The sequence below is a fragment of the Leptosomus discolor genome, chromosome 16, assembly GCF_034619465.1.
Source record: "Leptosomus discolor isolate bLepDis1 chromosome 16, bLepDis1.hap2, whole genome shotgun sequence".
Taxonomy (NCBI): Eukaryota; Metazoa; Chordata; class Aves; order Leptosomiformes; family Leptosomidae; genus Leptosomus; species Leptosomus discolor.
This window is the reverse complement of record NC_141406.1, coordinates 15,211,101-15,236,941: the sequence shown is the minus strand read 5'-3', so window position 1 is coordinate 15,236,941 and position 25,841 is coordinate 15,211,101. Positions and strand designations below refer to the sequence as shown.

Here is a 25,841-nt window from a genome sequence, read left to right as displayed (position 1 = left end):
CTCGTGTCGTAAATGAACAAAAGCCACGAGCAGAGCCGAACTGCGCCCGTCCGGAGGTGAGAAACTTCACTCCTTCAGACGTCGTTCCTCGAGGCTGACGATCCTGCTCTTGTCAGAGAACGTTACAGAGTTCAGGGGAGGGTGAATTTGTCTGGTTCGTCAGAAACCTGTCACTGCGCAGCAAGTCAGACGCCAGAGCCTGTGGATGTGCAGCGAGGAAACGCGTAAGGAAGCGGAAACACGTCTCATCCACGTCTCGGCCTGTTTTCAGGATTCCAGACTGTGGAAACACACAACCAAATGTGAGATGGACCCAGTGCTAGTCACTGGGCTGTGGGAAGCAATACACTTGGTAGTACGTGCAGTCAGTTGTCTCACGTGAACACAGGTAAGGATGCAACAAATTTTTGCACAGTAGACTATTTTAAGCATTCTGGGAACAGGCCCCTTTTCTGTGGGGCAGGAACAAAGCACCGAGTTCACGGTGGGGTGCAGTACAAAGGAACGCAGCCGGGGTTCAGCTGTCACTTCGGGTTTTCCAGCCCTGTAGAGCAGTCCTTTTGTTTATAGCACCAACGGAAAATTAGAGGTGGATAATTCCTAAAAGAATCCAAGGAAACTCAGAGTAATAAAGGGCCAAAGAGGTTGTTGATATTCTGTGTGGGGGTATCTTCTGCTGCGGAAAGTTAGGGCTGGACAAGGCACCGAAGTGTCTGGCCACTCGACGATGGTGACCATGACGGAAGACCCCAGAAGCACTTGGTCTGAACCTTCCTTTTCACAGTGACACGAGAACGCAGCTCGGCTCACCGGGGATCCCACTTCAAGTGTGGCTGATGACGTAGAAACACACGGTCTGCTCCGGCGGCAGTTGCTGTGCGCCGGTTGGGTTATCCCTGTCTCTCCCCCGCGTGCTCAGGCTCCAGCAAGCTCAAGTTCTGGTCATCACCAACAAGCAGACAGGGCTCTCGCGGCGCTGATGACCTTGCCAATAATTGGGTTTCGCCTCCTTCTGTCAGGCTGTAGTTGGATAATTCTCCCTAATGCAACAGGGGCAGCTCAGTGCTGCCTCGAGGCAGAGGTAGATGGACTTGCTTCCCTCGGGCTGCCCCTGCGGCGTGCGAGAGACGGGCAGGACGCCGGCAGCGAGGAAGTAAAGTTCCTGGGTGGGTTTAGAGCAGATTTTAGACCACACATGTCACCAACGAGCCAGAAAACCTGCTTTGCCAGTACGTCGCGAGGACTGCTCGCCCTCCGATGGCAGTGTGCCTACCCTCCTCTTCCTCTTGTGGGTGCAGGCGCTTGGGAGCGTGCCAGCCTGCTGCTGAGGCCAGGCCGGACGCTTACGTGGGCTCATCGTTCGCTGTGTTTCCAGTTCGGTGTGCGCCCCAGAGCTGGATGGCCTCTGGGAGGGTCGAGAGGGTGTAAGAGTCGAGTAAGCGGTGAGGAGGAGCACAACGCGCGTGACGCCCAGGGCCTGCAGGAATGCCGCCGCACAGCCCCGCTGCCGAGCTCGCCGGGCTGGTAGCAAGAGCCTTTTAACCTCTAGTTAAAACGCCGCTTTTCCAGCGTTAAAGCTCCCGTGTCGCTTCACTGTTTCGAGTCGGTGATTCAACGGTTGTAAGGGCCGGAGTTGCAACGGCCTTCGAAGTGCGTTCAGAGAGTTTTAGGTGGAGTTTGTAAGTCTCACGAATTTGCACAGGTGTGTACTTCAGATGAAATCCTCCCCAGGCAAAGATTTATAGGTAACGTGAAACCTTTCGATGCCGTTGAGTGGTTCGGTTTTAACCGGTGATGTTTACAGCATTAAAAAATCGAAGGCGTTTTTGCTTTTATGAATTCTGCATTGAGAATGGGTGCAATGACATAAATGCCAAGATGGGCCTTGCTGACACAACTCCGTGCCCTGCGGCTTCGCTTTAGAGACAGTGATACCTAAAGGGTGATCCGGAGCTCAAGGAAGTCGGGGAGCATCTCCCATGAGTGCTCATGGGCTTTGGATCCGCTGAGCGGAGGAAGGCAGGCAGGAGCCCAGCATGGCTGATCCCACCTCGCTGCCATCGGTCGGAGCCTGTTGGGCACCGAAGAAACTGAAGTGGAGGTTTTGCAGGTCCTTGCATGTTCCTGCTGGCGGAAGGATGTTTTAGATCGTTCGCTGAAAAAACGAAGAACGTTGGGGTTGATACACAACAGCCTATAAATAATCACGAGTCGTATTTTGTTAATAGGGCAGCACCACTGATGTATATAATAAGCTTCCAAAGATTGTTTTACACACTGGCGAGTATTTTTCACCAATGAAGGAATTAATATAGCTAGTTCGTTTAAAACAATAAAGTCAGATACTTTTGAATTCAAATTGAGAGCAAACAGAATGGTGGGACTTGGAGATTGGCTGACTGTCTGATGAATCAATGTGCAAAGCTGTTGTGGGAAAAACGGTTCTCCCAGTACGCTTTGTTGAAATGATTGATTATTCCTCAATGCTTGCCGAAAGAACACTGAATGTTTTCCTGTGTTTGAATGTACAGTTTCTAAGCTGGATACGTTTTAATGTTTCAAGACTTTGTGTATATCAAGCTTGTTGTAAAATACTCCTTTTGTTCCTGTGTTACCGATGCAACACTGGATAGTTTAATTCCACACTAGGTATTTTATGTTAAACAAATAAATAGTTTTTTCAGTAAAATTGCTTTTGGCTGTTCTGTGGGACTTCAACCATTTTTTTTCTCTCAATGTTCAGAGGTTCAAGATCCGTCCTGCTCTGGGCTCAGCAGGACGTGCCAGGGCTCAGCCCTGCAGATCTGACTCCTTTTGTGTGTGTTTTGTGCGTGTGGATGTAAAGAGAAGTCGCAGGATTCATGTTCACATTATAAGTAACCTCACAGATAACTACAGCTAAACAGGTTTTAAATTATCTTAAGATCTTTGGTTGCCTTTTTGCATTTAATTCAGTCGGGACAATAAAAACCAGCCGGTTTTGCTTCTTGCTGATGGGCGATTTCTAGCAATGCCTTTCATGCTGCCATGTGTGATCGTGGATCACAAAGGCTCGTTGGGAGGAGGTAGCTCAGCCTGTGTCTGGACCTCGGGGCAAGGAGGGTTCCTTTTGTTTATTTACTTTTAAATGTAATTTAAATTTTTTAAACGTAATTTAAATTTAAATGTAGTTTAAATTTTTCTTCTACCTATGTGGTTTTTATAAAATACAATGAAGTGCGTAACCCTGACTGTATCCCTCTACCCTTTAGATCACATTCTTGTTTTGATGCCCAGTAATTCACCAACATCAGGTTGTTCATGTCTGGGTCGAAATGACGAACGATCTGCAAATACTTTGCATACTAATGCGGCGCGTTCTCGTCTCAGCGTGCATCAATCTGCCTTCTCACAGCTCGTGCAGCCGTTGATGGTCCACTGGGACGCGGAGTCTCATTTCTGGGAATGGAAACCGTTGGTAACTGCGGAAAGGTTCGTGTGGCGGAAGCGATACTTGGGGAGAATATTCATTCCTCTGTGTTTTCTGAGAACTTTTTGGCATCCTTGGGCATTTCTAAAGCCGATGCTGTTTTCCAAAATGCCAGAGCTGCTGTTTGCTTACAGAGGATAACTCTACTGATACTTGATGTCTTTCCAGCTTTGTTCTGTGTCACAGGCAGTTGTTGTTGAGAGCTGTGAGTTCGTGAAATGTGCTGATGCCGGCGCTGGAGATGGCAGTTCGTGCTTGTCCTCAGAGTACGTGCAGTAGCCATCCAGGCATCCCGCTGACTCTCTCCTACCTTACCCTTCCCAGGAAAGTGAACCTCAGGTCTCGTGGCTCTTCTGTCCCGCAGCGTTCCTTCTGTGGCTGCCAACAGTGCCAACACCTCTTCTGTCACCCCGCTCCCAAAGCCGAGCGACCCGAGGGCGTCCCAACCGCGTCTGTGCAGGAGCGTGAGCTCGCAACAGGCCGGGGGCTGCTGGCGACAACCCGCAGGCAACCGCCTCATTTCTCACGGGGGTAGTTCAGGTTCGTTCGGCTGCTCGGAGCCTGGAACGGCGGCTCTTCCTCCTGCGGGGCAAAGTGCTCGGGGAAAATGTGTGGGGAGACACGGAATGATGAGCTACTGGGCTGCGTCTGTGGAATTAGCATTTGAGGGCCTACCCATGCCGTCATTAGGAAGAGAAACCATCACATGCATGAGGTGTTTGAATATTGCCTTTATTGTGCACGTATATGAAACTGTGGCCTCTTAGAAAATAAGCAAAATTAGACAGCAGATAAAATTACACATCTGATCATTTCCATTTGTTTTCTAAGAGGCCGTGTAAGATCACAGGACAGCTGCTCCTGCAGGCTCTACGATTGGACGAATCAACGGCTTATTGCTGGCCATGCCGTGATTTGCTACCCCCCTCCTAATCCCACGTAGCTCTTCTGAAATCAGTAAGTGGTTTTGGATCTACAGCAGTGCAAACGGGAGGAGAACATGGTCCTTGACATCTCGGAATAAGTGAAATGGAGTGGATGCAGTTTCACTGAATGGCTTGGTGGTACCACAGGCCATTAGGCATAGCATGAATCAATGGTAAATTTTCTCCAGCTGTTGAAGGGAGGTTGGAGTGAGGTGGGGTTGGTCTCTTCTCCCAAGTAACCAGCGATAGGACAAGAGGAAATGGCCTCAAGCTGCGCCAGGGGAGGTTTAGATTGGACATGAGGAAAAATTCCTTTACCGAAAGAGTGGTCAAACACTGGAACAGGCTGCCCAGGGCGGTGGTGGAGTCACTGTCCCTGGAGGTGTGCAAAAAACATGTAGATGTGGCACTTCGGGACGTGGTGGTATTAGGTCAATGGTTGGACTTGATCTCAGAGGTCTCTTCCAACCTACTGATTCTATGATTCTATTTTTTTCTATCCTTTTCTTGATTATACCCCTTTGAAAGCAGTTGCAATATTTCAGGGGAGCTGCCAGATAAAGTGGGAAACCCTTTTGACAGATGACAGATGGGACATGACAGGGGCTCCTGGTTTCCCTGCACCCACCTTTGCCCTTTTAGCACCCTGCAGAGGTGCCTCAGCTGCCAGCCAGCCGCCAGCTCTTCACGCAGGGCTGGCCCAAAAGATTGCATTCCTCAGTCGAGTGACAACGAGAAAGCACAGACAACCACAAGATGTTTTAGACTTCACAAGGCTGCGAGGAGCACCTGTGCTAGGCCAAAATCGCAGCTGGATGAACTTCAGCCCCTGCTCTCGGTGGTGGCTTCAACGGCAAGGTGTTGCCTTGGGTTGAAGTGCCACAGGCATGACAATCCCCACGCGGCGTCACTTTGCCAGCACTGCAGGTGTCGCAGCAGAGGCAAACACAACCCTCCTGCACCTTTACAAAAGGAGGAGAGGAAGGGAAGGGGACGGGGCAGCAGCGCTGAGAAATTCTGGCCCTTACAGGGAGAGTAACGGCTGCTGGTCGTGGAAAAGGGCAGATGATTTGCAGATGGACTCGGCAAAGCTCAGCAGAGCTTTCCGACTGCTCAGGGGGTGTGAGCTGGAGAAGGACACGATGGTCACAGGGTGTGCAGTGGAAAATGAGGTCGCTGGAAGGTCTCCCAGGCTGTGCTGGGACGGTAACCTCCACGGCACTGCTGAAAAGGAGACCGGTCTCCTTATGCGCCCACGAGGCAGCAGGTCTCATGTGCGTGGCCCGTCTCCAGCAGCACTGAGCGCTCATCGCTACCTGCAAAGCCTTCACAAGGGTCTCTGCCTTGGTGAGGCTGAAGCAGCGCGTTGGGAGACGGGTCCTTCGACAGGGAGCGACGCTGGTGCCAGGCTGTGGACTTTTCGTGGGACTGTTTGAAATCCAGGTGCCCAGGAGGTAGAACGAGCCCAGCTGCGCTGCAGCGTCTCTCCGTCACCTGGTACATCACAAACCAAGCTGATGCGCCATTTCTGGCACACGGAGTGAGAAGGAGAGAGAAGCTCCATCGCAGGCGAGTAAGAACCAGCTGGCTGGTCTGCGGAGGAGAGAGAGCCAGACACCGCGTGCGGGGCTCCAGACAACCGCTCGACTTTGGATCTGAGGCTAATGCCTCGTGACCATTCGGCACCTTGTCCATGGTGGTTTTTAGAGCAGGAAGGACACACGGCATGGAAAAATTGGCCAAACTGTCTCTTCAGAACAGCTCCTTGGGGCCTCAGCAGCATCACTGAACACCCCCCAAAAGTCATCCCCTCCTGGGAGCTGTCCCCAACTTCTTCGGGAGGCACGACCTACCCCGAGTCAGCTCCTTTCTCAGAGCTGCTGCTCCAGCCAATGTCTCACGGCTGGAGGGTATGAGAAACTGAAAGGCCCGTGGGAGTTTTAGGGACGAGAACAGCTATTTCGTGTGTGCTTTCTGCTATATATAGAGTCTGGCAAGTACGCAGGGCTGGAACATGTTGCTTTTGTTGCTAAAAACATCATTTGGAAAGTCCGTTTTAGGCAACTGCTGCTGTCTGTTGCCCGATACACTAACCAGGTGCTGTAGACCCAGGCTTTGTCCTGGCATGAGTGTAAGAAAAGCTATTGTCACTGCAGCACGTGCTTTTAGAGCTGTTGTTCCTCCCCTGGGAGCTTCAGAGCTGCTTCCTACTAAGGAGCTTTTGCCTCCTGGGGGAAGCTTGCAAATCTAATTACATGCTGGGTGTCGGAGCAGTCAGTGAAGACCTCAGGTGGCACCGGCTCTGTTTCCGATCCTGTCCCATCGTGCAGATGAACTGCAGGACTGTCAAGACTTCAGCTGAACCCTGCCTGCCCTTTGCAGGCTGATCCCCGGGACAGAAGTGCACTTTGCCACAGATAATGAGTCTGTGTTTTAAAGCACTTCCTTAAGGTAGGTTGTGCAAGGCCGGGGTGGGGGGAACTCAGCTGTCTGGCAAACGGCAGCGACCTGAAAAGGAGACGCTACGAACCCACGTTGGAGCCGGCAGGAGGGTCGAACAGCCCGGCTGTGTCACTGTGTTCTTCACATCTTTCTGCTGTGATTCCTAAGCTACTGCTGTCACGATAATCCCAGGTGAGCAGGCGACTCACAAGCGGGGACACGGTGGGCTGGCCAGCTTCTTCTCCTGGAGGATGCTCCCAAAGAGCCTGGCTGCTGCCATGGCACAGCCCCAGTGGATGGTGATCCCGAACCCGCCGTGGCCATAGTTGTGTATCACCTGGGGGAGAAGAGAAGGGATCAGTGCTGGGAAATCTGCCCTGGAGCCCTCTGGGGCTGGGGGCAGCCAGGAGCCATGGGAGCAGGTGGGAATGTCCTCAGTGTCTTTCGACTGACCCTTTGATCGGGGAGCTGCCGGTGCACAGCTCAGCCATCCGCTGCTCTCACCCTCCCTCCAAAAGCCTCTGGAGAGGCAGGAGAAACTCCACGGGGCTCAGCGGGGCCCCGGAGCATCCTGTGCCCCTGCTGCTCCAGCCACGCCGAAACGCAGCAGCAGGGCTCGCGGCCGTGGTCCTCAGAGCACCACGTGTCACGTCCTCCCCAGCGTTTGCTCCTGCCAAGGTCAATCGCTTTGCTTCAGCGGGAGCCTGACTCACTGCTGGGATCAATAGCTACACCTCTCCCGTGCCAGGGCAGCACAGATATGGCGTGCTGATAAATTAATTCAAATACAGCAGCGCTTCGACCTGTGCTCTGGGCTTTGCCTAAATACACTGATCCCTTTCCAAGACTCTCCAGCTAAGAATTGAATATATTTTCATTCCATTTAATTACATTTTGCAGTTGCCATCCCCTTTGGAGTTTTAATTTCTCCTTCCAAGCTGCACAGAGACATATGCATGCCATCAAATCAAGGATCGCCCCTGCAGGTCTGCCGATGAGCGATCAGGCAACAGCGCTAAGGAGCGATGTGGTCCTACGTGAGAAGGTGCCGTGCTGAGGGTCCAAGAACAGATGGCACACTGAAACTCCTGCCATCCCCTCTTTTCTCTTAAAAGCTGTGCTAGCAGCGCAAGGCAATTTAAAGAGCCATTGCCCTGGGGAAGTTTTAGGCTAGACACTCAGCTTTGCCTACACAGGGGCAGCTGAATTTTTCAGAGCCCCGTGGCGGCAACCAGCCCCGCCAGCGTCCCTCAGTGCCTTCCCCGTGTTTCATTTCATGCTGCTGCTGAGCTTCGAACGGGAAGAAATTTCAAGTCCAACCTTTTGCACCACCGACCCGGTGTCAGTGCTGGAGGCCCCGAACGTTTGATTAAAAAACCTGCGTGTTGGGTTTTATTAAGCGGAGGCGTGACGTTCGCACGCACGAGGGCTGCACACTTAGGGGCTCCCAGCAGACAAACGCTGACCCCAAAACGTGGTTCGCATGTGCCTCGTGGTTCTGGCAGCAGCAGAGCCCACGCCAGAGCTCTCCCATACGAGGTTTTTGATGGCTACTAAGGACTGAGCTCCAGCTGCAGGTTTTCCTTTGGCAGGAGCGCTCCCTGCCCACTCTCCCCTTAAAATCCACCGAAACTTAACACCTTTGACGCTTCTCTCTGACACCGGGCTGAGACTGGCTCAAAGATCCACCCGTTACCAGAGGGGTGATGGAGCGAGGACGGATGAACGTGGGGCAGGGCGGCTGCAGAGCACCAGCGTCTGCTGGGTGTTGGTGCCGCACAGCCGAGGGCGCAGCGCCTGACGCACAATTAGCGCGGTGGTTAACGGCACTCGGGGGCTGTGCACGGTACCTCTGCCTGGAAATGCCCGTGGCGGCCAGTCTCCCGCTCCAAGCGAACCCGGGGACGCGCTGGTCTCAAGCCGCTCCACTCCTCTACGATCTTTGCTTTCTGAAAGCCAAAGCACATCAGCGCCCGCCCGGCGTTTCCCTGAGTTACGGCAGCCAAAGCCCCGCGCCGCCTTTCCTGCTGACCCAGGGCCCAACGGCAGCGCCCGGGCTGGGTACAAACCAGCCTCTCCACACACCAGCCTTTCTCTAAGGCAGCAGCCCCGAAAGGTGCTTGAAAACAGCTTGAGCGCTGTGTCCAGTGTTGGGCCCACTCTACAAGAAGGACACTGAGGTTCTGGGAAGGGTACAGAGGTGGGCTACCGAGCTAGTGAAGGGTTTGGAGCATGTCTCGTATGAGGAGCAGCTGAGGGAACTGGGGTTGTTCAACCTGGAGAAGAGGAGGCTGAGGGGAGACCTTATCGCTCTCTACAACTACCTGAAAGGAGGTTGTAGTGAGGCAGGAGTTGGTCTCTTCTCCCTGGTAACAAGTGATAGAACAAGGGGAAAGGGCCTCAAGCTGTACCAGGGGAGGTTCATGCTGGAGATTAGGAAGAATTTCTTTACTGAAAGGGTTGTCAGGCATTGGAACAGGCTGCCCAGGGAGGTGGTGGAGTCACCATCCCTGGAGGTGTTTAAGAGACGGGTAGATGTACTTAGGGACATGGTTAATGGCGTTGATAGAGCCAGGGCAAAGGCTGGACTCAGTGATCTTGAAGGTCTCTTCCAACCCAAACTGTTCTGTGAGTCTGTGATTCTAAGGCAGGGGATGGGACAGACCACGACCAAACGTCTGGGACCTCCCAAAGCTTTTGTTCTAACGTTTTCCCAGCTATATGAGTAATGACCTTTTCCTACAAACCTTGTCTCAAAAGCAACACCAGCCCCCGCCCCTCCCTGCCAGGCGGAGCCTGGGCTGTGCAGGAAGGCCACCCACGAACGAACACCAAGCCGTGTGTCCTAGGTTACAGTGTAAAATGTGCCCCCCCCAAAAAGTATTCTATTACCATCTTCAGGAGCTGTTGAGACCAGGTGGGGCGGTGCTCCCTGCCTCCCCCCTCTGGACTATCTCCTGTTCATGGGCACAACAATGCCTTATCGCCTGACCCATCGGTAACTCGCTCCTGGGCTATCTCCTGTTAATGGCCCATCAAGGAACTGCCTCACGACTCCCCATCCCATTGTGAGATGCTCCGCCCGGGGGAAGGAGCCAAGCAGTCCATGCCAAATAAAAACGGAGATTTTGATTTTGAACACCCTAGCAGCCTTCTTCCACTGGATTCCCAGAGGAGTTTTCCCCGCACTGGAGTTCCAGAGGACAAGAGCTACCTACCTACCACTGGACCTTCGGAGGAAGACCAGACCCTTTTACCTGATTGCTGCTTCAACAGAACTACACCCATCGCTTCAGGAGGACTGCAGCCAGCATCTTATCGGACTGCTACTGCCCCCCTAACAGGGGGTCAGGTTGTATTCCTGACTCTGTCAGTGTAAACCAGTGGGTTGTTTGTTTTTCCCTGCCTTGTGTTATATATATATATATATATATATATCAGTAAAGAACTGTTATTCCTATTCCCCATATCTTTGCCTGAAGGCCCCTTAATTTCAACATTATAATAATTTGGAGGGAAGGGGGTTGCACTTTCCATTTCAAGGGAGGCTCCTGCCTTCCTCCGCAGACACCTGTCTTTCAAACCAAGACGCCGTGCCACCCCCACCATGACCCACCCCCTCGCCGAGTGCTACGTGCTGCTGTGGGGTGCATGCAGAAAGCCCGGGGTCACCCTACGTGCACCCCTCACCCGTCACTGCCGTGTTTCTCAGCGCGGCAGCTGACACCGCAAAAGCAACAGCCGCTTTGCTGAAGCCCCTCCAGGGCTCCTGCCCCGCTGAAGGCAGGCGCCGTGTGATACTCACACAAAGATTCAGATTTTGTGGTTTGTCCTCAGTGCCCTCAGCTGCACCCCAGCACCCCGGCTCTCCATGACCCCTCCCTCCCTCCCCACTTCCCGGTGGTGGGCGTTGGGTGGGGGTCACCCACCTGGAGAGCAGGGAGCAGCCTGCAGCAGTTCTCCCAGATGGTTTGATGATCCTGCGCGCTGTTTTCTTCGCTCCAGTTGCCGTGCTGATAGATTCCTCCCAGGACTGTGCTCTCGCTCCTGCACCAAAAGCCAAAGGAGATAAGTGGCAGTGAGTGACCCCAGCCCGTCCCTTGCTGGACCACCACGCGGAGGGACTCTGCGTGTGTGTGACACTCGGATCCTGCTACGCCCCGAGCCTGCGATGTATTCCTGCCGGAGAAACTCTCACGCCAAGCAGGCAGGAGAGCAGTGCCTGCACGTCTGCTCCTGAGCAAGGCACTCACGACGCGCTCTAAAGGCCTTGCCTGGGCAAAGCAAACAGCTGATTTCTTCTGTCAAACAGGTCTGCCCCTGCCTGGCTGGCGAAGAGAGCTGGAAGGAACGGGATGCCTCTGGTGGGGAACACCAAAGAGATTGCTGCTGCTGCCACCCCAAAACTCCTGTGGATTAACAGAGACAGCTCAAGGCTGGGGGGAGCTGGGGGTGTTTGTACCCGCCGGACCCTCCTAAAACCTTGCTTGAGCCCTGGGAAGCACAAAGACAAAAGGGCTGAAGGCCAGGGGTGTGCGGGAGGGGAGCCCCCGGGGCCGAGCTCGCCAGCGTGGAAGAGGTGTCCTCTGCGCGTGAGTGCTGGACCCGGTGCTTCCTTTGGGATCCAGCCTGGTGCCCAGCTATGACAGCTCAAGCGAAGATAAACGCAGGGCGAGGGATTCAGATGTAGCTGGGACTGTGATCAGAAATCGCTTGGAATACTTTGCTGGGGACTGTGAGCATTCCAAGTTCCTACTTACATGATGGCTTCTTGCCTAATCCTGAAATGTTAGTACTGTAGGAAGCGCCAGAAATGCAGCATTCAAGTTACAGCTTAAAGAACTCCTCTCCCTTGCCAAAGCGGGGTAGATGGCTGCTCTCAGGAGGAAACAGCAGCAGGGTGAACACCAGACCTGTGTTTATTTATCCTGCAGTTTAGCTCCCCGGGGTACAGGCGTACGCTGCCATCTCAAGCAGATCCCAGCTCCCCTAAGAAAGCTGCGGGGGGGAAGCAGGTGGGAAGTGCAAGACGAGTGCTGGAAGCTGGGCTCTGCCCCAGCACAGCCACTGCTGCTCGCTGAGCTCTGGAGATGGTGCTTTCGGGGCCAGGATCTCATTTCAGCCCTCCTCATCCCTACAGGGACACAGAAATAAGGTTTTCTCCTGGGATTCCTCCTCAGTTCTTGCAGGGAGGTGGTGGAGAAGCCAGTGTGGGTGCTAAACCAAACGGGATGCCCCCAGGAGACGTCTCACCGACAGTGGCAGCTCAGGGTAACAGTGAGGGGAAGGCTGAGCTTTTTAGGGTAGGCTTTTATTAAAGTAAATAAATGCCCTGGTTTTAATGGGAGCATGAGTGCCTTTCCCCCGCAATGAGCTTCTGTGCAGCAGTTTTATCAACACCATTGACAAAAAAAAAGATGGGTATAAATGTGAAAACAAAAGATCTCCCCCAAAATATTTGCCCCACTGTCAGCGGCTCTTTTGAGGACCTGGCCAGGATTGGCCTTTTGCTTCGGTGGGCTTTGCTCCTTGGAAAAGGACAGGCCCAGGGCCATTGAAGCCCCGTGGTGCTGTCTGATCCCAGAGCCCCGGAGCAGCCCGGACCCCCTGTCGTGTCCGAGTGCCGAGCCAGGCTCTGCGCAGGGAGTTCATGCTTTCCGTGCCAACCACGGGAGCTCCCTCGCTTCGCTGCCCGTGTCCTGCTCCTCTCCCATGCCACAGAAAAGAGCATCACCGGGCCAGGGATGAAGCCAGAGCTGGGCTGCTGCAGGGCAGATGCCAGCAGGGAGCTGCCTCCAAGCCGGTGCTTTAGGTGTGCTGACAGCAGCGCATCGCCGGTGCCAGCCAGACCCTGCCTCGCCCGCTGTCACCTACCCCGGTATGACGTACGGCGAGTTGTAGATGCCATATTTGATGTCGTGAGTGATGATGAAATGCTTCACCCATGGGGCCAGGACCTGGGAGACGAAGGGGAGAGGGTCAGGGAGAGCTGGAGAGTGGGGTCCCCGGCTCGGGGAGGCAGCGAGAGGGATGGGGGCAGCTCGGCGAAGGCAGACGCCAGGGTCTGCACATGGTGTCCTCCCTTGTGGCTTGGTGTACACCACGGCGCTGCTGCTGTGGGAAGACAGGGCGATGGGAGGGCAGGTAGGAAGAGGAGGATCTGTGTTTCCCTAAATAATCACCCTCTTCTCCCAAGATTTTTACGTCTGTTTATTATTAGCACTATGGCTCTGGCCTCCCCCCACCTTCACCTGACCAAGAAACAGGCTGGAGGCTGGGGCCATCCCCACAGCTGAACCCAGAACAGGATCCAGGTTTTCTGCTCTGTTCCTCCCCACACACAAGAGTTTTACATGACCACCGTTTGCTGGGAATCAGGACCTGATCCCAGCGTGGGCCCAGCCCACAAGCCCACGATTTGCCCCATAAGGTGGCTAACGAATGGCTCCTCCAGAAAAAAAAAGAGGGGAGCTACAAGCCCTGCACCCACCTCACCTTTATGACCTGTCCACGGCCAGGCTGTAGCTCTGGGTCAGGCTGCAGCTCCCCCGCACGCACCCCGGTGCAGTTTATTACAACATCCACGCCCTGGGCGAACATCTAACGGGAGACAGACATGGCGCGGTGAGCAGCGCTGACAGCAATGCTGCCCACGGGGGGCACGAGATTCCTGCATCAGAGCCAAGCCAAGTACTCGGTCCAACAGCCTGGTAATGAATAAACCATAAGGGCCAGATCCAGGGCACAGCTTCCCCAGCACGAGACCCCACTGCGTGGGCAGGCAAGGAGGGGAACGGTTGCAGTTTCAGGTGAAGCTGGACTGCCAATGTCTGGCTGCGTCTTTGCTCGGTGCCGGCCAAATGCACTACCCCGTCCCCTCTCAGCCTCCTCTTGGTGCCCCAGAGCCTTTAGCTTTCCTGGTAGAATTTGTTCCCTAGATCTCAGGGTAGTCTTGCCGCTGTCCCCTGGCCCATCACTCATGCCAAGGGACATCCCGGAGCAGCATGTGCCCGCTGGAGGCTGCTTCTCCTCACTGGGACGGCGCTGTGCCCGCTCTGCCCCAGCTCAACACCGCCACTCACCTCCTGGAAAGATTTGACCTTCTTATGGAAAAACTTGACTCCTCTCTGCGTTAACCTGGGAAGAACAAGTTGGTTCGTTACCGGCAAATTAAAAGCAAATGTACCGTTCAAAGTAGCTCCCGTAATTGATACCCAGAGTAGGTACGGCTTGTTGCTCTTGCGATAACTAGCCGTGGTCTCCTCGGTGGTTCCTAATGATCTCCAGTGATCAGCTCATTTCCCTAATGGCCCAGAGCTACCGAGGGTGATCAGTCCTGCTAAGCCCCACGTCAGAGCCCAGGTCTTCTGCCGTGGATAGAGCACCCGCTCCCCGCTAGAAACACAACAAAATCAAGTCCCCAAGAGCCGCAAAGTGCTCGGGTGCAGCTCTAAGTATCCCGTTAATTTAATTTTTATCATGAAAAACTCTCGGGCTAACTTAATCTGGGGAGTCTGCTACCCCACTGCAGCAGGGAGCTGGAATTCCAGTCGCTTTTCCCTGCTTCCCAGGGATGCATCCCTGCCTCCCCTCTCCTTCGGCTCATCCCGCCGTGCCCTCCCCCCCAGGGCTGCTGCGGGGCGCAGAGTGGGGGTTACTGAGATGGGGGGACGATGCTGAGGTCCCCTGTGGGTGCTGTCACGTGGAAGCCACCAGCAGCAGCATTTTCAAGCTGAGCAGGTCAGAAGCGCGGCAGGACACGGGGCGGTCGCCTCAAATTGGTGCCGCCTAAACTCAGCCACCGACTTGGCATGAGAGAAGGATCTGGGGCAGCACCTGATGTCCGGGGTGAATACCCACACCCGCTTCCCACGTCCTGCCGGCCAGAGAAATCGGGGGGAGCAGCAGCTCCCCCGCACCGGCACAGCCCCAGCCCCGGCGCAGCGGCAGCTCCGCACTCGCCTGTTGGTGAGCCACGGCAGGTAGCTCCTGCACTCCAGCATCAGCGCCGTGTTGAACCAGCCGTAGCTGAAACCAGACGAGGAGAAGGAGCCATGAGGACCCGCAGCACCTTTCCACGAGGAGCCACCTCCTGCCCCCAAGCTCCCGACGGCCGCTGCAGCTCCAGGACCCCAATTCCCCTTGCACAACAAGTGCATGGGGTTTGGGGTTTTTTCCCTCTACAGCATAAAACACCTTCTGCTGATTTTCTTCCCCCAGTTTGACAATATCTGGTGAAGTAAGAGAGGGGCTGGAATGGTTTATACGCTGGGCTGCTGCTTCTTTGGTTTGTTTAAGGCGTTTCCTACTTGTTTTAAGGGAAGCGGCCGTAACGAAGCAAGGCCACATCTGCGCCCGCAGTTTCTGCCCCTAGACAGGGAGGTGCCTGGGACCACCCAGCCATACCTCTCCTGCCTGGGGGAAAAAGCACACCACCGACTCTCCAGAAAACGGAGTGAAAAATACCTGTAACCAGGGAAGAGTTCAAGTTCTTTTGGTGTCAAGTTCCTGAATCCCAGGACGATGTTCTTCCAAGATGGGTCCTGCCATAGGAAAAAGGGTCTGAGTTCAGCAATGACCCTGAATTGCTGTGCCATGGTGGGACAGAAGCTGCAGGGGACACAGCCCACCCCAAAGGAGGCTGTGCTGGCTCCCGCCCTCAGAAGGCTCAGCCCTCGCTTCATACCAGTATTGCACTGGGGGCAGAGAAAACACCGTGTCCTGGGCAAACTGTCACAAGACAAACTTGAAAGGGTTCGGACGCATTCAGAGCATCGTCTGGGAAGAAGAACAACCCTGCCCGCCCCCGGGCAGCCTCCGAGCTGGAGCCCTTCCCAGCCCTGGCTGCGACTTGCTCCTTACCGGCACCGGCTGCGTAAACAGGTTGTAGCCAGAAATGAGGAAGAGTCCCATTTCCTTCGCTGCCGGTGAGCCCAGGTGCCCCAGGAGGTAATCGAAAGTCTCTTTATTCCAGACCCTGCAATGAAAGCAGGGGTGGGGTGGCTCTGCCAGCCCCACGGAGCTGTGCCCGCGCAGCTCAGCCCCTCATGCAGCGATGAGGGACACGGCACCTGCCTCCTCCCCCTCCTCCTCCTCCTCCTCACTTACGTCTCCTGTAGGTTGCCGTGGTCGCTCAGGTAGGGCTGCCACAAGCCGGCCGCCCCGTCGCTGGTGGTGTGGGGTGTGTAGCGGTCTGCATAGACCTCCAGCTCCAGGGAGGGCACCAGGCTGTGGTACTGCTCGTGGATGCACAGGGCGGTGGAAAGGCCGATCACCCCGGCCCCGATGACGGCCACACGCATGGCTCTGGCTCTCTGCAGAGGGGGAAAAATGCTGGAAGGGCAGCACCAGGGAGCTGCTTGGAGAAGCTGGGGCTTCCCAGGCTCCTGCAGGACCTGGCCTGGCCTCGGCTCTGCTGCTGGAGCAGAGCTGGGCTGCAGGGAAGGGGCTGAGCCGCCCCTTGGGGTGCGTTTCTTGTGAAGCCTCCCAAGTCCTTTTCAACACCCGCCTGTGCTGACCAGGCACTGAAATCACGGACAGGGGCGGGTGCCGTTTGCCACGGTGGTGCAGGGAACGGATCTTCATGGCTTACAGCCCTTGTGGTCGGGGCGGCAGCCCTGGCTCTACCCTTGGGCACGCTGTAGGTGCTGGCGAGCAGAAAAGCCGCAGCTCGGTTGCCCACGGCCGCACTCCTCTGCCCGGCAGAGCGAGCCACGGTTGCTGCGTGCCCTGCGGCAGCGCGGGGCAGCGGCACGGCCGTCGGCATCTTCTTCTCCCTCCACAGCACGCCGAGGGCGAGCAGCTGGGGAGAGGTGGGTACACCCACCCACACACACCATCTCCCGTGGGGCAGCGTGAGCCCAGCGACCCAGCCCCGCTCTGGGGAGTTCCTAAATCTCCCCAGCCCCTGGCACGGGCTAGAGACAAAAAAGATGGGAGCGGAAAAAAAGAAATGGGAAACAGCAATGCCAGGTCCATAAATGCAAGGACGGCTCCTCACACCGCTGCTGCCCTCGGGGCTGCCTGCACATAAGGGTGGCGGTGCCACCACCCCAAACCCTTCCCAGCACTGGCTGGGAGAACACACTGGTCCCTTGGCTCTTCCCTCCCGCAGGAGCTTTCCTGCCTTGCAGCCTGGAAAAAGCCCTGTGGTCGCTATCTGGGCAGAGAGCAAGCAAGGACTGATTTGAGGAAGGGCTGGGGTACAATGAGGCAGATCACCTCGGCCTGGGTCACATCCCTGGGTGCTCAGCTACCAGCGTGTGGCGGGGAGGGATGCCAGCAGCACACCAGACCTGCTCCTGGGCAGCATGAGTAAATTCTAGCCCACAGTTTTATTTGGCCAAGGTGAAGCGCAGCTTCTCCGCTGCGAAAGGCTGCCCGCAGCGGGACTGACATTTGCTGGGATGGCGGGATGAGTCACCGGGACGGAGAAGCACCGAAGGCAGCAGGAGAGCCGCACTGCTTCCCATCTGCCGTGGTTTTATAACCCACGGCCAGCAAGAACTGGGGCTGCCTCCTCTACCTGCAGCCACGGGGACTCGCCCTGAGTTGCCGCTGGGTGAATATCCGCCTCGCTGGTCAATAAATAATGGAAAGACGCGTCTTTCACCAGCTTACCCACAGACTGCGTGGTCCTCGGGGCAGCCGCCGTGGTTTTCAGAGCCTTCAACAGAGCCACCTTCCCTGGGCGGCTTGTTTACAGCCCAGAAAACTGCCTGCAGTGCAAGGTCTGAGTGCCAAAGGCAGCGGGATCACAGCCCGCCCCCGGGCAACGGGGCCAAAGTCTTTGCTCTGGACCCAGGGAGGTGGAGTCCCCTGCGCCGGACCCCACGTGCCGCTGGCAGCCGGCCCTGGAGTCGCTCCTCTGGAAAGAAAACGGGGTCACTGCGGTCCGTGGCAAAATGCCATCATTGACACTTGTCACCGTAGTGACTGCTGGTCGCCCCAATGGGTGCTGGTGGATGGGGACACGGGGATGGGACTCCTCAGCCACCACATTCCTGCGGGATCTGGGAAAACAGAATGCCTCAGTCGCGATTTTCGTATGGTAAGGGAGAAACGGCATTGCCTCCCTGCTGATAGGAGCTGTGCTGCTCAGCTTCCCCCTCTCAGGAGTCAGATGGCTTCGTTTCTCATTTCTAAGCTGCCTCTCTCTTCACAAACCCCACAACTTTGGGTTCTGGGCTGAAAAGCCAGGATTCTGTTGGCGCAGGTACCATTAGCAGCAGCGGAGGCAGCCCTGGAAGCACACGTGTTGCTACAATTGGGGATTTTAACCACACCTAAAGCTTTTATAAAAGAGGTAATAAGGATAAAAAAGAATCTCCTGCACAGTCAGGTTGCAGACAGGTCTCTGGAGTCCCAGACTGACGGTTTCAGCAGCACGACTCACCACAGGTGACAGGAATTTGGTGCCACAAAAGGCAGAGGAAAGTCACGGGCAGGCAAATGCCAGCTGGAGCAGAAGGATGCTTTACCCTGAGAGGTCCACAGGGATGGCCTGGGAGGGTCAAGTCTGGGGGTCGTACGGCTTAAGCACCTGGTATGTTTAATGGTTTTGGTAGCAGAACAGCTTGCACACATTTCCAACGTCGAGCATTGCTGCGGAGTCTGCCGTCCTGCCTCCCACCTGGGGCAGGAGCAGCAGCACCAGTGAATGACCAACCTCATCCAGGCAGCCTGGCTGACTCCCGAGGGTGGCAGCTGGCGAAGCCACCGCTCAGGGTCCCGCTCTGGGTGCCATGAAGGAGAAGGCTTGTCCACCATGAAGGGGGAGGCTTGTCCCCCCATGAAGGAGAAGGCTCATCCCACATGAAGAAGGTGGCATATCCCCCATGAACGAGGAGGCTCGTCCACCCCGTGTGCAGCACCACAGTCGCATCCTCCCAGGGATGCAGCCAGGGGCAGAAGGTGGCCAGGCTGCAGGGGTGCAGCCCCTGGGACCCCAGGGCGCTGTGGCACAGCTCCCCTTCGCAGCGTGGCGGGGACGGCGGGGGACAGGCAGTCACCCAACAGCCTGAATTATTAAGGGCTTTACATACAATCAGCAAAGCCTCTTATACTAATTACCCCATTACTCGTCTGCCTCTTGCTTTTGGCACCGCTGACCCCGCCGCACTTTCTTTGGTCCCCTTCGAAGGATGCTCCCGGCTGCTGCCCCCCCCCCCAAGCCCTTCAGGTGCTTCAGGGGTGAAGCTCAGACCCTACCGACACTTTTTGGGGCGCTGGGCACCGCGACACCCCGCCACACACCCCGTGCCGAGGGCCTGCCCGCCCTCGGGGGGGCGGGCAGCGGTGGCCGCCTCACCCGGCCCGGCCCGGCCCGGCCCAGCCTGGGGCAGGGGGGAGTTTCGCCGAGCGCGGCCCGGGCGGGTCCCGGGGGAAGCACCGCCCCGTCCCGCCCCGGGGCCGCCCCCGCCGCCGCAGCGCCCAGGCCCCTCCCCGCGGCCGGGCGGGCCGCGCAGCCGCCGGGGCGGTGGAGGCGGCCGGCGCCCCGCAGCCGCCGCTGTAGCCGGGCCCCGCCGCTGCCGCCATGGCGCTGGTCACGCTGCAGCGCTCGCCGACCCCCAGCGCCGCCTCCTCGGCCAGCACCAGCGAGGTGAGCCGGGCCGGGCCGGGCCGGGCCGGGCCGGGCTGCGGGGGGCAGAGCAGGCCCCGGCCCCGGCGGCGGGACGGGGAGGGGAGCGGGGCGGGGCGGGACGCGGCCCCTCAGCGCCTCGGCTGGGCCCCGCGCGTCGGCCGCGGCCCGCAACGCTTGACGGCCCCCAGCAGCAGAGACCCCGTGTTCCCCAGCCCCTGCTCCATCCCCTCAGCTCCCCATATCCCCCAGCCCCTGGCTCCATCCCCTCACAGGCCCCTGGCGCCTCTCAGCCCCCCATATCCCCCAGCCTCTGGCTCCATCCCCTCTCAGCCCCCCATATCCCCCAGCCGCTGGCTCCATTCCCTCGGCCCCCCCATATCCCCCAGCCCCTGGCTCCGTTCCCTCGGCTCCCCATATCCCCCAGCCCCTGGCTCCGTTCCCTCGGCTCCCCGTATCCCCCAGCCCCTGGCTGCATCCCCTCACAATCCCCCATATCCCCCAGCCCCTGGCTGCATTCCCTCACAGCCCCCCGTATCCCCGAGCCCCTGGCTGCATTCCCTCACAGCCCCCCATATCCCCCAGCCCCTGGCTGCATTCCCTCACAGCCCCCCATATCCCCCAGCCCCTGGCTGCATTCCCTCACAGGCCCCTGGCCCCGCACAGTCCCCAGCCTCATGGCTCCCTGGCTCTCTATAGCCACTTGCCTCCTGCCTTTGTCCCCTCACAGCCCCCATGGTCCTGGCCCCTCGCAGCCCCCTGGCTCTCCCGAGTCCCTCCAGGTCCCAGATTGCTCCCTCACAGCCCCCTGGCCATCCCAGCCGCCTTCCCCTCACAGTCCCTGCGATGCTGCCCAGCCCTGCTCTGCCTCAGCCCCCAGCCCTTTGATGCTGCCAGGCCAAATCGGGCCTAGGCCTGTCCAGCCATCTCCCTGCCCCACCGCACACTGGCCATCCCCTCCTCGCCCCCCTCGCAGCTCTCTTTCCCCAAGGCTGTCCCTAGCTCCAGCCCTCACGCAGCGTTAGCTGGTATGAGGCAGCCTGCTTTGCTCTTCTCTGCCAGGTAAATCCCCGGGCAGAGTGTTGGGCCTGTGTTTGGGGAGCAGCTGTGCTTGCTGGCCCCTTGGCCCCATGGTCCCACAGCCACCCCCACCTCCAGCCCCAGGGATGCTCAGCTTTACCCCCTGCATTACCCCTCTGGCCCCACGCAGCCTGCGCTGCCATGGCGCCGCCTTTCCCAGTGCCTGCTGCAGCTTCTGCCCCACGGGGAGCTCACGCCAGCCCTTCCCCGAGGCAGCAGTGGTCATTTCCCTGCCACCAGAGCAGCTCTGTCCTGCTCCTGCTCCACCCCATACCTGTTCGAAGTCCCCATGCTGCGCTGTCTGCTGCCACTCCTCGCTGCAGTGCAGCCTGCACCGTGCTCCTGCCTTCTCCTTCCCTCCCAGCTCTGCTGCTCTGGGGTCCTGTACGGGCCACTTAACCCGCTGCCCCCGTAATGCTGTGCCCCAGGCACCCTGTGTCTCCCAGCTCTGCTGCGTGCCCCCTTCCCTCTTGTACCCAAAAACGCCTTCTCCTGCCTCTGCATGGCCTTGGGCGTCTGTCTCCCCTCACTGCAGCTCCTGCACAGAGCTGCATCCTCCAATTTCTTTTTTCTTCTTCCCCATTCGCCCCTTTTTTCCTCTCAACCTGTCCCTTTTGTGACCCTCAAGGACAGGCCCGGTGTTTTTCTGCATGTCCTTCCTTTGCATCCTCCCCCCCCCCCCCCCCCCCCCCCACCTCGTTCCTTTGATGCTCGCTGCCCTTCGCTTCTCTCTGTCCCTGCTCCCGCCAGGTAAACAATCCTATTTGTCACCTGTCAGGTCCCTGTGACTCCCCCGATTAGCCAGTCCGAGGAGGGGGAGGCAGGAGGGGGACAGTGCCACAAGGCTCACAGGTTCTCCCTGGTCTGGAGGGGCTGTGGGAGTTCCCTTTGCAGGGCCCTCACTGGAGACGTGACTCATCCCTCATAGATCTGTGTCGTGTGGTTTGGGCTCCAGAAGCTGCAGGGACCCGGTGTTTGGACCACGCTGTGCTCAGTGAGAAACTTGTAGACAGGACTTGTGCTTTTTCTGAGGATTTTTCAGAAGGAATTTTGTTGGGTTGGGTTTAGGCAGAGTCTTAAACAAGACCTAGTGGCCACCTGATCTACACAGATGTAAATGAGCTGCTGCAGGCAGTGGAATTAGACTGGATTTAACTGGTGCAGGTGGGAGAGGAGTCAAAGCAGCATGCCTCTCACCTCGCCACGTACGGCTGCGTTGTGAAGGAGCTTGGACTTGGTTGTTACTTTTTCAGTGGGGTGATCATACGATTGTCCCTTTTCCCGCTCAAAAACGCTGCCCCAAACTTGCCACCTGGCATTGTCCATGGCAGGGCGCTTCTGCTGCCGGCACCCATGGCTCAGGTGTGCTTCGGTGGCTCCCGGAGGAAGACGTTAGCTCACCTTCTGTTTGAGCAGTCCTTTCTGGCATGAAATACCAGAAAGCTACAAACAGTCCTTTTCCAAACTCAGCCTGTTTTTACAAAGTTAATATCAAAGAAAAATCCCATCAAAAAGTACCAGCCTGCTCCCTGACCTTTTGTGATCTTTCTTGCCAGGAAAATCAGGGCTCTTTGAGGCTTTTAGCCTATGAATAATCATTAGAAGATTGGTTTTTTAATGGAAAATGATGACCATACATCTTTGCTAATTGGGAGTACGCTGCTGCAGCCTTCTGAACTCGTGAGCCTGAAGGAATTTATAAAATGGATGCTGCCACCTGCAAGAGGTTTGCTGCTGCGTTAACACAGCGAGCCCGAAGTTCTTAGGAGGAGAGAGTAGTTCATACTTGCAAACTGGCGTGTGCTTGTTGGCACCGCTGCCATCTCCCTTCTGCACCACTTCACGCTCCGTGCCAGGTCCCTCAGCCTGGCCAGACTCTGCCTGGTCCCCGGGGAGGGATGTGGATGCGGCTGGTGGCCCCGGTGCTGGTGGCCATGCTGTGGTGGGATCCGCGGTGCTGGTGAGCAGCTGCGGAGCCGTGGCATCGCACGCGTGGCACACCGTAAAACCCGCCAGCTTGGCGGGATGCTCTGACCAGAGCAAGGCAGAAGCACCCAGCATGGCAGCCAGCAACGAGGTTGTTTTGGGTTTATTGCAGTTTTTTCATACAAAATACAGGGAGATGCGGAGTTTGAAAGCAAGTCAGCTTCTGCAAAAGATGAGCCTGCAGCGGATTCAGGGGCCGGCTCTGCTGCTGAGCCCCAGTTGATGACATTCAAGACTTCACAGTCACATTTTTTTAAAGATTTAAAAAACCCAAAAGGTTATTCTCCCCCTTGTTGCCCCGTGACAGACCCAAACAAACAGGAGGGTGATCTTACAAAGGCCAAAACCCTGCTAGACCTTCCCAGGGCTGGGGGGGCACTGGGGCTCGGGGTGTTCCCGGGGCTCTGCCTGCTGCCCCGGCCGGGCTGGCTCTGCGCTGCTGCTGCTGCACACTGTAAACAGACTAAAAATAGCGATGGTATGTTTCTCGCCATCGGCTGCAGTCATTTTGGATGGGCTCTGTGTATCTCTTTTCCTCCAAATGGCCATATTTCTAATATCCGTCCTGCGCGGTTGCATTTGGGATGTTTTTTTTTTTCCCCTGGCATGACTTGGTTCTCACAGATTGTAAAGAGAGCAGCTCCTATGCGCTCCCCATCTAAACTTGGGGGGGTGGGGAGCAACCCAGGTCCTACACACGCACAAAACTTCAAGCTTGAACATTTTACATGAGATTATTTCCTTATTTTTAGCTTCTGCAAAACCACCTGGAAACAAGTAACCCTTACGGTGGCCCTTATGTGATGTGAGTTTCGAGTGATGTTGGGGTAAATAACAAAGTGCTGCCTGAGCGTTGGCGCTGGTGGGGCACAAGTTCTTGAAGGCTTGTGTCCCTCCAGCCTCATGAGGCTCCGGTGCATGGCAAGTTTGAAGGTTTTCCTGTTGCAGGGTGGTCTGTAAGGTCCCTGCTTTGCTTCATGGATCCAAACCATCTCCCCAGTGCAACCTTGCCCTCTGAGGGGATGCTCCTGGCCCTTTCTTTTCTGTCTAGTTACATGGGACCGAAGGAGAACTGTCTTTGAGCCTGTTTTTTGGGGAGGGGCAGCTCTGGATGCAATTAGCCCCAACTCTGGTTTTCTTCAATATGGAATTTTGTCCAGAAGTTAACAGAGAAGTTGAAGGAGGTGGCTGGAAAGCAGAGCTATGTGAAAATGTTTCTCTCAGAAAGTAGTTTTAAAGAGTAAATAAAGTGTAAGGACCACCTGAGCAGCCAGATTTGCTTCCAGGGGGACTTTGGACCAGTGTCCGGTGAAAAAGCAGCCGGTTGAATACATGCCTGCCGTCAGAGCAGTGTGTTTATGAGGATGGCAGCAGACGTAGGGCTTGCTGATGACTGGGCAACCAGGTGGGCATTGTCCTAGCCTCAGGACACATCTTCCGCCAGCACCCAGGTGGAGGTGGCCTCGTTGGGCGAGGTGACAGCTCCGAGATGGCAGAGGGGCCCTGCCGGTGTGTGCGGTGGAGCTGCGCACCAGTGCCAGGTTGGGGTTCAGGTGCTGGAGGCTGGGGCAGTCCCAGTTTGGGCTGCATCCACCAGAAGGCACTGGTGCTGTCACCGCACGCCGGGAATGACGGCATTCATTTGTGCCCAGCGCTTCGTTAGCCGCCCTCGCTCGGGACAGGTTCTGCTCTCACGTGTGTGCTCGGCGGGAGCGATGTGTGTGCGCCCTTGGTGACGTCGGGGTTGCCGATCTTCAAACCGATCTGCGCTCTAGGACCAGCTTGCAGGATTAGGACCTAATAGCTTTAAAATCCCCGTGAGCCCCTTTGTCACCCGGCACCGGGTGCGGGTGGCATGTATGGCCAGGGAGTCTCGTTTATCCCTGGCACCGGAGAGAAAAACCCCGTGGAAGGCAACCCCCCTAAACCTGTTACTGCAGGGATGGTTTTAAAAAGTGTGGGGATTTTTTTTTGAAGTTGCAGTGTGGAAACAACCAGTGTGTAACTTTGTCTCCTCCTTTTCTCCCCTCAGCTGGAGGTTGGCAGCGATGAAGAGCGTAAATTAAATGTGAGGTAAGCACAGCGATTTGGTTCTAAACGTCGTTTCCGCTGTTGTTAATTGTCTGCCGTGGATCCGAGTCCTGCTCCCGCACAGGACTCCCGCCTCGAGCTTGTACGCTTGCCTGGAGGGGACTGCGTGGTCTGCAGAGAGCTAAACACGGGATGCTCTCACCCTTAGCGGTTTAGTTTTGAGATGAGCATGTAATGAACTGAAAGCCTAAAAGAGGGTTTGTGGTTTTTTTCCCTGGTGGGAAGAAACTGGAAAATCGCTCGTCAGCTCTGGCCACAGCACCTAACTGTTCTCCTCTCTGAGGCTGGGGCTCTGGGTCGGGAAGTGGGGTACGCTCCTAGGGTGGGCAGAGGAGAGCTCTGTTCGTTCCTGGGTGTTAACCGTTGGGAATCTGACTCCTCTGATATTGGGGTTGTGTGGAGCCGCTTTCTTCGTGCGAGGGGGAGGAAAGGGCTGAGATACCCTGCTGGAGGAGAGGAAGGCTCCTCCTGCTGAGGTCAGTAGTGACAATAAAACTCCTTTGGTGGGACCCTGGCTCTGAGTAACTCTGCGGATTGTTCGCTCTAACCCCAGCTGTTGCAGACAGTTCTTATCCGAGAGATAAAGTGCAGAAACACAGCAGTGGTTCAGCAGGCTCGGTCTTTTCTCCTCGATACTACTTCCTTCTTTAATTATCCTGGTTTTGGGTAAAAGCAAAGCCACTCATGCTGCTGCGTGGAGTTCGATCTTGTTGTTTCCATCCCATTTTAGGCTTTGAGACCTGCTGTTGCAGGGGTATGAGACGCTGGCAGCAGTGGGTTTTCTGTCGCAGTCTGATGGCCTGAGCCTAGGACAAAGTGGGATTGATTTGGGGTCTGGTTAACCTTGTGGCTTTGGGAGCAGCCAGTGGATGTTAGGGCACGGACCATCTTTACCCTGCAAGTGAAGCCAGAGAGCAGAAAAGCAAAGTTACTCCTTCGCAGAGTAGGAAAGTGTCAGGCCTTGCCATTTCTGCGGCCGCAGCCCACCTGCGAAGCCTGGTGTTGAGTGGCCGTCCTGCTTGCAAGCACGCAAGTGTTGGATGTTTGGTTGCTGTGTGGTCTCCTGTGTATGGGCATTTAATAGCAGTCCATGATGTCATTCATCAGCTTTTTTTCTGAAGAATGCATTTTGTATCGGTTAAAGCAAAAGTCAGGATTCCTGGTTCTGCTCCCAGCTTGGTTGCGGGCTTACTGTACAAGTCAGGGCTCGGGCAGGAGCCCGCTGAAGTCATGAATAGCAATGCATCCTTAATTGTCGTGCTTTTTC

General features: G+C 56.3%; 2 protein-coding genes across 3 annotated transcripts in view; one reads left to right on the top strand and one right to left on the bottom strand.

Moving 5' to 3' along the window:
* Window positions 1–7,042: 7,042 nt before the first annotated feature.
* Window positions 7,043–16,139, bottom strand: DAO (D-amino acid oxidase). 2 transcript variants are annotated; one of them, XM_086474312.1, is made up of 10 exons: window positions 15,946–16,139; window positions 15,700–15,814; window positions 15,304–15,380; window positions 14,800–14,865; window positions 13,920–13,974; window positions 13,333–13,437; window positions 12,712–12,794; window positions 10,763–10,884; window positions 8,688–8,782; window positions 7,043–7,174 (listed from the first exon to the last, which is right to left on the bottom strand). In XM_086474312.1, exons 1-10 carry the CDS (start codon window positions 16,137–16,139, stop codon window positions 7,043–7,045), a joined length of 1,044 nt encoding a protein of 347 aa, XP_086330438.1. The 2 variants fall into 2 exon arrangements, with proteins under 2 accessions (XP_086330438.1, XP_086330437.1); XM_086474311.1 differs by having other exon boundaries at window positions 8,688–8,786; window positions 10,767–10,884.
* Window positions 16,140–19,372: 3,233 nt separating this feature from the next.
* Window positions 19,373–25,841, top strand: part of SSH1 (slingshot protein phosphatase 1) — a 37,353-nt gene continuing 30,884 nt past the window's right edge. Inside the window, exons 1-5 of the mRNA XM_086474014.1 lie at window positions 19,373–19,438; window positions 19,728–19,871; window positions 20,331–20,479; window positions 21,299–21,359; window positions 24,516–24,556. Of these exons, the coding sequence (XP_086330140.1) occupies window positions 19,373–19,438; window positions 19,728–19,871; window positions 20,331–20,479; window positions 21,299–21,359; window positions 24,516–24,556 (461 nt within the window). The remainder of the gene's footprint in view (window positions 19,439–19,727; window positions 19,872–20,330; window positions 20,480–21,298; window positions 21,360–24,515; window positions 24,557–25,841) is intronic.

Excerpts from the sequence above, each read along its gene's own strand:
- DAO (XM_086474312.1), bottom strand. The coding sequence starts at position 16,139 with ATGCGTGTGGCCGTCATCGGGGCCGGGGTGATCGGCCTTTCCACCGCC. Across the intron at positions 12,795-13,332 it reads GCCGTGGACAGGTCATAAAG|GTCCTGGCCCCATGGGTGAA; the intron begins GTGAGGTGGGTG and ends TTCGTCTCCCAG. Across the intron at positions 10,885-12,711 it reads TCGCCGTACGTCATACCGGG|GAGCGAGAGCACAGTCCTGG; the intron begins GTAGGTGACAGC and ends CTTTTGGTGCAG.